We start from the raw sequence: 13,335 nt of genomic DNA, 5'->3' as shown, positions 1-13,335 counted from the left end.
ATCATATCTGCAAGACACTGAGTAGCGAGTAGATAACCATTACAATATGATGGCCCACCAATAATAAGCCCATGTATACCAGTAATAATGGACCTCCAACAATTAGTAATTCATCATAGCGTTGAGTTATGCCACGTGGACCCCAACCTCTTCCATTTTGAATCTCTTCAACAGCAAAGCATTAGAGCAATATAATGCCCTCAAAAAATATCTGGGTGATGATTCAACTTGATTCAACTAGAAATGTCGAATATCTTCTCACAAATCACAGTACCCTCTCTAAAGTCAACCCCCACATGAAAGTGCACATGCTAACGTGTACCAGATTCGAGATCCAAGCAACATGTCCGGTAGGCCCTACCACATAGAGGAATGCCCCCGGCCGGGCAAAGTCAGCCTGACCCCAACTTGACCCATGTCTGAATCAAGCAAAAAGTTTCCTAGGCCCAAGCCCAACCTGATTAGATATATAAGTTTGTCAAGCTTGAGCCCAGTCCATTATGCAATTTCTAAATGCATGTCAATGATGTGTAATATGTGTGTGTGAGGCACTCTCAACTCTCAAGTCCAACTGGTTGGACAACCAGCATAGAAATTCACGTTAGCTGCTGTTAATGAATGCATAGGAAGAGAAGGAAAATGTTTCCCCAGCATGGGTGGACTCCACCGTGATGTTTATGTGCAATCCACCCCAACCACCATGTGTGTCACTCCATGTTATGCCCGGGACTTAAAAATCAGCCTCATTTGTGATTAAGGTGGGCCACACAATTAGAAACAAGGTATAAGTCAAAGCTCACCCTCCAAATTGTTTCCCTTGGTGCCACTCACCTTAATCACTATTGAGCCTGATTTTTTGGGCCCCAAGACTCTGTTGTGGTGTGGCATCCAATGGTTGGAGTGGATTCAATATAATAATTATGATGGGCCATGTAAAAATCAATGGTGGATGTATCTTTCCTAACCGTTTCCATTGTTGTGGCCCACTTGAAATACATGTCAGCCTGACCTGGGTCTAAAACAGAATTACACATCTAATGGTCAGTACAGATATCACATACATGTCATGGTGGACCCCGTCAAAAATCAAGGTTTGGGCCACCATCTTGGCTGGTTCCCAAGCAACAACTATTTATTAGCCAAAAAAGTAGTTCTTTGGTCCAACCTGCTGGACCACAAGCTATGGCAAGCCCATGTGATAATTTCAAAAGTATTAAGTGCATGTGACATCCAGCCCTTTCCCCCACCACGAGGATCGCCTAGTGCAATTGTCATTCCTATCTACACGTTAATTGGGCCACACCATATAAAGCATCGTCTAGACATTGGTAAATAGCAAAACGTAAGTGTGGTCCACTAAATGAGTGGCTGCTACTAAGTTTTTCAAAAGATGATGATCATGATAAGGTCAACCCATTATGTGGGTTGGATGTTGCATGTACAAGAAAGGATGAAAGTTATATCTGGTTGGACCTTAGGCTATGCTCCAACTAGTTGGACCTTAAACCTCCTCATTACCTCCACAGTGAGTTTATGGATGCCTTCCAATGATTGTTGACAGGGTCCACCGTGACGTGTATGTCAAATCCATACCAACCACTAGATGTGTAATAACTCATGCTAACCTGTGATTCAAGTGGGTCATAAACAATGGAAACTGTTGGGAGAAAGACGTCCACCCTCAATTTTTACAGGGTCCACTGTGATTATTATATTGAATCCACTCCAAATATTAGATGTCAAACTAAAATATAGTGTTGGGGCCCCAAAATCTGGCCACATCAAGGGAAACAGCTTGAAGGGTTAGCTTTAACTTGTACATTGTTTCTAATTGTGTGGTCCACCTCAATCGCAAATGAGGTCGATTTTTGGGTCCTGTGCCTAACATGGAGTGACGCACATGATGATCAAGGTGGATTTCACATAAACACCGTGGTGGAGCTCACCTAATCCGCCACCCCTGTTACTTCTTTCCTTTGTATTTATTAACTTATTTCTTACCATTAATTACACCATTAACTGCTGCCCCAATTCCAACCTTGTTGGACTTGAGAGTGCCCCTATATATACATATATATATATATATATATATATATATATATATATATATATATATTATATAGGGAAAAGTTCGTACGTACTACATACGAAATTTTTTGAGAACCCATCATACGTGATGTGGATCCAAAATCTGAACTGTTCATGTGAAGCAGAACCTCATGAAACCCCCGAGGCTCAAGTTTTACTTTGATCTAAAACTTTGATGGGCCAAGAAAAATGAAAACAATTTCCTCCCTTGATTTGCATTTCTCTTTGCTATGGCCCACCAGAATTTTAGATCAGGGTGAAAATTTGTCACATGGGGTTTCATGGGATTCCACATCACATGGACCGTTCAGATTAGACACCCATGACACGTGTGCAAAGGTGCGCACGTGCGCAGGTGCGCAGGTGAGCATGACTCTCTCTCTCTCTCTCTCTCTCTCTCTCTCTCTCTCTCTCTCTCTCTCTCTATATATATATATATATATATATATATATATATATATATATGTATATTGTTTGAATTATCTTTGATATTATCGTTATCTCCAGCTTGGCGATACCGATAACACCGGTAGTATTAGAAATTCCAAGCATTGCTTGCATTACTAATGTATTGATATCGCCGATATTTTCTGTTGATGCAGAAATCTAGTTAGCCCTCCCTGGGCTTGTGAACCTGCACAAAGGACAAACAAGGAAGACCCTGGCTCATGCAAGGGACCCTCTAATGCCTAAGTCAGGAAAGGAATTTGAGTCTAGTTGTATATTGAGGGTTTAGGGCTAGAGATTGTGCATACCTTTCACCTTTGGGGGTAAGGGAATTTATAGGTGAGGAGAGGCGGTGTTCTAGAGGGCACCTATCCCTGTTTGGTAGGAACTGATTATCGTAGGATTCGGACTCCTTGCACGGTGGATCTTTTTAGATCCTTGGCTAGAACCTCAGGGTGATCCATGTGGGAATCGGTTTCCACAATCTTCGGCTGAGAATGCGAACAGACCTGATTGAGGTCAGGTCAGATCACATAGAGGGCGGGTTCAGCTATCCTGAAGTAGTCCGACCTAGTTCACAACCAAGGTCAGTATTGTGTTCGTCTAAAGACGGGTCTTGCCGACCTGAGGTGAGTTAGCTCACTTCCTTCATATCGTAATTGATTAATAATTGTCTCGACCTTATGCCTAGAGGTCGAGTTCGGCCTGCCTTTCTCCGTACTTAGTCAAGGACGTAGAGCTCGGCCTTTCTCCATACTTGGTCAAGGAGACGGAGGTCGGACCACTGGATCGCACCAGTTGCTATTTGAATTGCTGACCTGGCCTGTTAATAGTAGGTCGGTCTATTTTCCCCATAACAGTAAGTCTCCCCTACTTACTAGTTTGCGTAGTGGACTTGATAAGTATGAATTTGGCCAGGTTAGACAATCTTAAATCGAACTTGAAATCGAACCGAGCTATACTGCTGAGCAGGTCGGGAAGTCAAGGAGGACAGGTTGTCCGTTTGCCGCAATGGATGATAGGGGGCGGTGGATGCAGAGCTCGAGGTAAGAGTAATGATGACGACATATCTTCGGATGACGGCATCGCTTGGTCTTCGGACGTACGGTCGAGTGCCAGCTGTCTGTGGCTCAGCACCCTAGGTCGCTACATGACACGTGCCCTGTGGAGAAGGCGTTCTTGTGCGACGCTACAGCTCCTCGTGCTCAGGTATTGATTGGGTCTCATTAATGCGCAGGCTGGCTGTGCATCAGAGGGGGTGGTACGCTCAGAGCTCCTCACTTCTCCTCTTCTCCCTTTGCTCTTCACCGGACCAGGCGATTTTCGGTAAGTCGGAAATCCTCTCTCTTTCCCTCTTTCCAGCGGTTTTCCTTTCTCCAGCTTCCTTTTTTCCTCTTTCCGGCGTGCTTTTTTCTTTTCTTGTTCAATCAGGATGTCAGACTAGTCTAGAGTTAGGTCGGTGTTGGGGGCCTTCAACAACAACTCGTATTATTCCCTCGAGGACACTCGACTGAATAGAGTTGTCCCCTCTTCTTTGGACATGGGGGATGAAGAGATCGGGTTCCAGGGTTTGAGTGACGAGGGAGTCTAGCCAGGACCAGGGGGTCCTAATGTTGAAGTTATAGAGGTTGGTACTTTTTGCTCCACTATGACTAAGGCCGACCTAATTCGGGTCCGGGGGGATTACCAAATCCCCAAGTCGATCGTACTTCGAGCTCCGGAGTTGGAGGAGGTGCCTGGCCAACCTCGTGCAGGCGAGTTGGCCGTCTATGTCATGGCTCTACGGTGTGGTCTTCGTTTACCCTTACACCCCATGATCTAAAGGGTCCTTGCTCATGTGAGGTTGGCCCCTAGTCAGTTGATCCCAAACACATGGAGGGCCTTAGTCGGGACTTGTGTTCTTTGGCAGCAGCTCGGCTTTCCTGAGTTGTCTATAACCGAATTTTTGTATTTGTAAAGTTAAGGTCAACCATCGAACCTGGGGTTGTACTATTTTTCCGCCTGCGCCAATCAAGGTAAGGCGCTCATCACCGGCAACCCTTCGTCTAACAAAAGGTGGAAAGATAAGTGGTTCTTCGTATACAGGGAGTGGGCAGACCCAGCGATCGGAGTTCCCGCTGAGTTCATGACTCCAGGTCGGGAATCGTTGAGTTGTAGTTAAGTTGAATGGAGTTCGGATTTGTTGCTGATCTTTTTCCTTTATGCAGTTGGCTCTTCTCACGTTCAACCTGAGCTCTCCTCTTCTCAGCTTTACCACATCGCCCGTGCACGGCTGGTGAAGGCTCCTGATCGGAGTTGGAAGGTGCGATCACTCCTCTAACTTTGTTTCAGCCCGGGATTGCCCAAGTCGCTCCTAGGCCGCAAGGTATGTAGTTATGCTTTTTCTTTTCTTTTTTCTTTTTTCTTTTTGGTGTCGAGCTCCGGTTTATCTGTTTGTTGATGCTTTCATCTTTGTAGGCATGTCGGCTAATCCTCGCCCTTCCAAGAAGATGAAGCTTCTTCCTCCTACTGAGGTAGATCGGCTCAGGAATAGGATGAAGGAGGGCGTAGTCCCTCACAAGGCTAAGGGGCTAGCCCCGGCCATAGTTCAGCCTCCGCCCGGCATCCCTCTACTAGCTGATTGGCTCGAGGAGGAAGTTGCCTCTGCTGCTCCACAACTAGATCGTGTGCTAGTGGAGGAAGCCCCTACTCAGGGGCCTGAGGGGGCGATCCCAGTTGCCCCTAAGGAGGAAGCTCGCTCTGCTCCTAATGTTGGAGCTCCGGTCCGCAGGGCGGAGGAGGGAGCCCAGCCTACCACTGGCGTTGGGGTTCCCACCCACAAGGCAGAGGGCAATGGCTTGACCTCTGAGCTGGGTCCTTTGGCGAAGCTTGCTGGGTGGGCTATATATATATATATATATATATATATATATATATATATATATATATATATATATATATATATATATATATATATATATTGGCGATACCGATAACACCGGTAGTATTAGAAATTCCACGCATCAACAATGTATTGCTAAGTACCGCTAACGAATCTATATCGCCAATATTTTCAACCGTCTAAATTCCAAGCATCGTTTGTATTACTAATGTATTGATATTGCCAATGTATCGTCGATATTTTCAATTGTATAAATTCTAGGTGATGCTTGTATCACAAGTGCATTGGCGATATTTCAATAGTATCGCCAACGTAGAGATATCATAGAAAGTGTGTTTATTAAAAAAAAAAAAAATCTATTTCAAATTCTTTTATGAATTCATTTTTATATGCAGTTTTCAATTTGTCATTGCTAATATTGATAATATCTCAATATTATCATTATCGCAACATGCGTGATATCAAGACCACAATCTTTTGTTTCTTTCCTGTTGTTGATGATTTCTTTGCAAAATATCATGAGTTGTTGATATTCTACAATATCAATGGATATTTGGATGGAAGGTCAGATGGATGGGATGGTTAGTAAAGCCCGCAAATGGTTCTTACGACGACACACATGTTTTTAAGCCCCCATTAAATGGAAACGTATTGTGTATACATTCTTTTTCCAAATTTTTATTCCTAAATACGCAAATATGTGTATTTTAGCATCTCCTGAAGTTTCACTGAAAATTCTACCATTTTCCCATGTTTTCTCGCATTTCTGGTTATCAGCGATATTATCGATGATATCGATATTGTTTCCGTATCCCCGACCAATGAAACTTGCAGCGATACTAATATTTCGAACATTGTGTGTGTGTGTGTGTGTGTATTTATATATATGTTTCCTAATTTAATTACTAACTAATGTTAATAAATTTTGCCCCGAAGAAAAGTTATTCCAAAGAGGAAAAGGAGCTTTCGGCTTCGGTGGGCCCCATAGTGGTGTTAATGTGAAATCTACCCCACCCATCAAGTGAGTCACCCCATGCTAGACACGGGGCCCCAAAAATGACCCTCATCCATGATTCATGTGGACCACACAATTGGAGACAATATACATGGAAAGCTCACCCTCCAATTTGTTTCCCTTGGTGTGGCCCACTTGAATTACGTATGGGCTTGTTTTTTGGGCCTCAGGCCAAGATTTTGGTATGACATCTGATTGTTGGAATGGATTTCACATTCTCATCACGGCGGGCCCGTAAAAATTAAGGGCAAAAGTCTCTCCCAACTATTTCCATTGGTATGGCCCACTTGAATCACTCAACCAAATTTTTTGGCTCTGGGCCCAGCATGGGATTACATGTCTATTGATCAGAGTGGATCTCACCTTCACCTCATGAGGCTCTGTTAAAAAAATGAAGGGTACGCCCATCTCACTATAGTTAGTTCCCACAAAAAATTATACATTCCAAACAAGGTGTTCCGTAACGGTAATGATGGCCGTAATGGCCACCACCATTACCTTTACAATACGAGGCATAACGGCTGTTACGGTCTCTCTTTTTTATTTTTTTATTTATTAAAAAAACCCGGTCTCTTTTTTTATTGAAAAAAATCCGAAAAAACCTATATCGGGCCCCTAATGGACCATTACGGCCTTTATGAGGGGCATAATGGGCAGTTATGGGGGCTGTAACGGCCTTTATAGGTCATTTTTTCCGTAATGCCCATTATAGCCTTTACGACCGCATAACATGTGACTGTTGCGAGTGTTACCTTCACGTAACGGCCTTTACAGCACACCATGCTCCTCACAAGGAATTTAGATTGCTTGATCTAAAGGTTCGTTTCCTTTTGCCCCACCATCATTTCTTATATTATCAAAACAGTCCTCTAGTATGTGCCATCCCTCTCCGTTCAAGCCTCTTAGTGTGCTTGTCAACATAACATGTTGTAAATTATCAAAAATGGCCTTTGTGCTTTTCTCTTTTAATAGAGCGCCCACCATGATGTTTATTTGTCATCCAACCTGTTCATAAGATCACAAAGTCCTGGAAGAAGGGAAAGCACAAATATCAGCTTGATCCAAAACTTTGATAGCCCCCAAGAAGTTTTCAGTGGTCGAAGTTCAGTTCCCACTCTTCCCTCTGGTGTGGTCCACTTGAGCTTTTTATCTACTTCACTTTTTGGCCCATGCCCTAAACTGATCTTGCAAAATGGATGGACGGTGTGGATATAACACATAAGTCATGGCGGGGCCCAAATAACTTTGTCAGGTCAACATGAACCGACCTCAGTGATGTGTTCTACCATAAGCAATCCGAGTCCTGAGAACAATAGGGAGCATATCAATTATTACCAGGTAACACTGTCGTGGGTATATTTCCCTGACCATGGGGCCCAACTTGATGTGTGTGTGTTGTATATCCACACCGTTCATCAGTTTTTAAATATCATTTTAGTACATGATCCCAAGAATGAAGCATATCCAAATCTCAAGGGGACCACACTCCAGGAAACAGTGGACATTGAACACCCACCATTAAAATCTTACTACGGCCCACCATAATGTTTATTTTCCACCCAACATATTGATAAGGTCACACAAACCTGGATGAAGGAAAAACACAAAAATCAGCTTTATCCAAAACTTTTGTAGCCCCCAACAAGCTTTTAATGGCCAATTACCATTGTTTCCTATGGTGTGGTCCACTTGAGATTTGGATCTACTTCATTTTTGGGACCATGCCCTAAAGTGAGAAGGAAAAACTGATGGACGGCATGGATATACAATACATACATCAAGGTGGGCCCACAGTCAGAGAAACACCCACTTCGGTGTTACCTGGTTAACACCTCATCCGTTATCACTATTCTGAAAACGAACATGTGCAAGACAGATGCCCACCCACCATTTTTTATGGGGCCCACCATGATGTGTATGTTAGATCCAGTCTGACCATTAGATGCATAATCCTAAGTGGGCCATACCAATGGAAACAGTTGGAAAAGACATCCACCCTTGATTTTTACAAGGCCCACCGTGATGAGCATGTGAAATCTATTCCAACCATAAGATGCCACACCAAAATCTAGGCTTGAGACACAAAAATTAGGCCCATACGTGGTTCAAGCGAGCCACACCAAGGGAAACAGTTTGGAGGGTGAGCTTTCTATGTAAACAGTTTCCAATTTTGTGGTCCACCTAAAACACGGATAGGAATCATTTTTGGGCCCTAGGTCTATCATGAGGTGACTCACCTGATGGTTGGGGTGGATTTCACATTAACACCATTGTGGGGCCCACCCAAGCAATAAACTCTTTTTCCTTTTTTGAATAACTTTTCTTTCGGCAGCATTTATTAACATTAATTAGTAATTAAATTAGGCAACTAATTGGACATCCAACCAGTTGTGTGTGAGCATTTCTCATGCGCCTAGGAGTCCATGCCTGAACCTGGCTCGTCAAGGCTCATAGGACCTGTTTTTTTATCTTATTTGCAATAATGAAAAGGCCTCATGGCCACCGCATAACCAAACACCCATGGTAGGAATTGATCCCGGGTTATGCAGTCAGGAAAGTGGCACACTATCAACTAGGATATAGACACCAGTAAACATGTAGATGACCTGACCATCTGCCTGATATCAGGCCAATCCAATTATCAACTGGGAGTCTGAGACACTTTCAAATGTGTCCCACCTGATAAGCGCACTGGCCCACTTTTTTAACCAGATAATCTACATGGTGGGACCCACCTGGTGAGCAGCTTAGACCTTTGCAGATGTGGTGCACATCTGTGGAGGTGAATGCAAGAGTTGTGAATTAGAATAGCAAAGCTCTGAATATCAAAAAAGATGGTCCAGAACAAGAGTAGCTAGCTATAAATAACTGAATTTCAAGCAAGTTCCCATCCTCCGTGAACAACCTTCGCCACTGCACAACTTAATTTTTCCACAAGGAAAATGAAAGTCAGCATACCTTTGTCATGGTCGCAGAGACCAAAATAGTCTGAAATCCCTCATCATCAGGTTTCAGTGCACGGTTCTTTAATGGGCTTAGAAACTTGCGAATGTCGGGACCAAAGCCACGATCAAACATGGTGTCTGCCTCATCCAACACCTAAGAAAGGGGAAAAAAATACTGTCATCTAGTACGCCAGATAAGGACAGTGCACAAGATGCCAATCCCAGGGTTCTTGAAACCGGCACACTTAATGGCTTGAAGATCAGGACTCACCAAGTACTTTATGTCACCATAAACCATGTTCCCCTCTTCGATATGTTGAAGAACCCTCCCTGGAGTCCCAACCACCATGTCAACTGGGACATTCAATGAATCCTCTTGAGGTCGTAAGCGACCACCTCCACTTACCATGGTAGAACGAAATCGTGCATGATGACTTATAGACTTCGCTACACGAAACACCTACAAGGATAGTCCATGATAAACAGTTACAAAAAGAGCATTTCTGATAACAGCAATTCAATTCAGAGTCTACTTAAGAAAATGAATCTAGACCTGCTCACACAGCTCCCTTGTAGGACACAATACAACAGCTCGAGGGTGCCTGGGTTTCATCAGCATGCCAGAAAATGCTTCGTCCTGTCTCAATAACTACAAACAAACAGCACTGTGTAAGTATCTTCTGGCAACAATCCAATTAAAAGTATTGGTCTGCAAGTGATTGCAATATGACTAAGCCAAAACGGGGATCTTCTTTTCATTTGAGAATTACTTTCCTAGTATGGAAACTGAGAGAATATATAGTACAATAAATGTTTGGCTAAATCATGAAATCCAATTGATGCAAGTGCAAAAGTTGCAGTACGAACATGAAGATCATTTTAGAAATAAGAAAAAAAAGTGCAGCCCTGCTGCTCTACTAAACACAAACAAAAGTGAAGATGACTACTCTCCAAGAAAAGACATCAGAGTACCAATGGAAAAGGAAGGCATCCTACAGGCTCTCAACTTGAGGATGAGTAGGAGAGAATGATGTGAGAGCACCTAAGAAGTGCAGAGTCAGGGGTCAATGTGCAGTAGCCAGGCCTGGGCCAGGCAAAGTCAATATTTTCAATAGGCCCAGTCTGAACAGTTCAATAGCCAGGCCCGAGGCACGCCCATTGCCAGGCCTAGATTTTGTGCACATGTTGTGGACCACTTTCAGGTGCCAGACAACATCAGAGTGAAAAAAAAGCTGGTCCCATACAAAAGCCTATTGATTAACTTTCAAACAAGCCTCAGATCATGCAACTCCGACATGCCTTGAGCCATAAACTATTGAAATGGTGATTATACTGCAAGATTATGGGAATATAAGGTGTGAGGTTACTGTAGTGGGTTGTTTGGTAGATTTAAAAGGTATTTTGTTGGGTTTTATTTCCATTTTAGAAAATGGAAATATTTTGATTAAGGGACTCTCTTTTGCATGAGTTTTTCTATGGGCTAGGATAAGATTCCATGGGTAGTAAAGGCTACATTGGAGTTTAGCTACTTAGGAAAATGCATGTGTACTGAGAGTCCCTTTGATGGTTGTTAATTGAAGAATTTGGGTTTTTTAATGCTTCGGAGAGATTTTGTGGCAGTGTAGGAGTGATTTCTCTGTTCTCAGCTGTGATACCCAAGCAAATTATTGCAACAACATTCAGTATGAAGATCACTTAGTGTTTTTCTTTTTTGCCTTTTTTTATGTATAGCAATGCTAATCCACTTTCAGTATGGAAATCATTTATGTGGCGTTTGGATCGTAAGTTACTTAAGATAAGCTACTTATGCTTCAAGTAGCTTATCTTAGTTTCTACTTATTAAGCAGATAAGTATGTTTGGTAAACAACATACTTATCAGCTTCTCCTCTCTTCCGTATCTCCCAACGCCTCTCTTCAGCAACTTCTGAAAAGTAGAAAAGCTTAAAAAATTAACTGAAGTGATCAAGTAATTTTTAAGTAAAAAAAAACTACTTATAACTAATCATAAACCAAACTTACTTATCTGAAATAAGTTACTTATCTACAGCTGTAAGTAGAAAAAGTAACTTATTTGGTGGTATCCAAACGGGCCCTTAGTATTTTTTTTTTTATGTTCACTAGGTCTTTAGTCATTGTTTTTCCCTGACATAGGAAAAAATTTTAAGGCAGAAAGAATGCTAAGCAAACATCTAGCACCTAAAATTCTAAAGAAACAAAGATGGGGAGAGATGGACAGGAATAAACAACCAAATCCAAAAAAAATACAAACGAAATTGCTGGGCAAACAATCATCTACCATACACCAATAGAAATATAGGTTAAAAGGTGGGAAATTTTTGTGGGATGTGGTGTGCATCAAAAGTCAATGTGCACACTTCTCCCACGCCAACCAATTACAGTGAACAGGGATCTTGGCGGGCATTTTGAAATGCTCATTAGAAAATGAAAACATTTTATAGACTCCAATCAACTGTCATTTAGTGGCGAAAGAAAACATGCCGCACAGACTCTCAGTGCTTGATAGGTGCATTGAATCCATGCCCTTTTTATCTGTATTTACTTCTTCTTGTTGTCGTTGTTCTCTTCTAGTTCTTCTTTTTTCAAAACTGGATGGTAGATGATTGTTAGTGCAGTTATTTGTTTATATGCGTTTCAAAAAATAGTTATATTTTTTTAACAACGGCAGCTTATCCACAACCTCTGGTGGCACAACAATATTGTGCCTCCAGATTGGGTACCATATGCATGTATCATACAAGCCATGCATGGGTATGGCAATTAGAACCAAGCAGTATGTGGGCTCCGCCATTGATTGGTCACTGGTGAAATTTTTTATTCATTTGACTACCCCAACCATCCAGTAAATGGAACTTTCCCCAGACCTTTTCTCACTAGTTGTCAGCCATTGCTAACTTTTGCCTTTTAGCGACTGTTTGTATCCACTGGTCAATGGTCCACATTCAGCTCCACATATCAATGGTCAGAATCATCTCTTTACTGTAAATTCTTCACTAATATGTCGTCTAGTATAGCATCCAAAACATGGACAGGTTCCGATCATCTCTGCACACTGGCCCAAAAGGGGCAACACATGTTGATGATCCCGAGTCATGTTATAAGCAAAACAAACTCCTAACAAATTACGGGGTTTTGATGGAAAGCAAGTGTGGGGCTCGTCCCCACCGCTGGGTGACACACGTGTGATGGATATGGACCATTCCTTCAGAAGTGCACACTGTCAACACACCCTTTGGCAGTGCCCTGCGGTACGGATGTTTTAAGATCGTTTGATCTTGTTTGGCCTATTGGAGGGAAGATGTTAGAAATTCTCCAAAGTTGGAAAGTGCTCCATTTAGATGCAGAGGAAAGATGAAAATATTGCTGCTCGCTCTGTGCTGGGATCTATGGCTCAAGCCCAGCAGAAAAAATTTTAATGATGTGGAACTGACCGAAAGAATCAGAGCCTCTCTTTGTTTATGGGATCTTAATCACAACACTTTCAAAAGGTGTTTGTTAAGTGGCATACATCCTAAGATGGTTAGAAGCAGCAATGTGGGCAACAGAACTTCTAAAGCTCCAGAGGCGTGGCATTTCCTCTTTGCAGGATACTTCAGCAGGCCCAATGAGAAGTCTGCTATTCTGGGGATCCTATATAATAATGAAGAGAAGATCACCTACGTGTTCTCAGGCAAATCAAAGAAAACTCTACGCCTCATTCCAATGCAGTGGCCCTCGGGGAAGTCATCACAGTAATTCACAATCATTTTCAGCAAAACAAGATCAAGATTGACGGCCTCAACTCTGATTTTATAAATTGGGTTTTGGGGAACGCCTGCTCCCCTTGCTTTTTCTTTTTTCTTTTTTTTTCTTTTTCAGTTATTTTTCAGGAACTCAGGGCCTTAGCCACTGAGCCAAACATTTCTTTTGCTCTGTCAGCTAGTGTTGCTGGTCTGAGTTG

At 42.5% G+C, this 13,335-nt stretch overlaps 1 protein-coding gene across 1 annotated transcript in view; it reads right to left on the bottom strand.

The window, feature by feature from the left end:
* LOC131253969 (DEAD-box ATP-dependent RNA helicase 39) overlaps nucleotides 1-13,335 on the bottom strand; it is a 34,083-nt gene that overhangs the window by 19,770 nt on the left and 978 nt on the right. Inside the window, exons 2-4 of the mRNA XM_058255048.1 lie at nucleotides 9,930-10,025; nucleotides 9,648-9,836; nucleotides 9,390-9,530 (exon numbers count right to left, since the gene is read on the bottom strand). Of these exons, the coding sequence (XP_058111031.1) occupies nucleotides 9,390-9,530; nucleotides 9,648-9,836; nucleotides 9,930-10,025 (426 nt within the window). The remainder of the gene's footprint in view (nucleotides 1-9,389; nucleotides 9,531-9,647; nucleotides 9,837-9,929; nucleotides 10,026-13,335) is intronic.

Source organism: Magnolia sinica, chromosome 1 (assembly GCF_029962835.1).
Source record: "Magnolia sinica isolate HGM2019 chromosome 1, MsV1, whole genome shotgun sequence".
Taxonomy (NCBI): Eukaryota; Viridiplantae; Streptophyta; class Magnoliopsida; order Magnoliales; family Magnoliaceae; genus Magnolia; species Magnolia sinica.
Note: the sequence above shows the minus strand (reverse complement) of the source record. Positions and strands in the feature narration are given on the sequence as shown.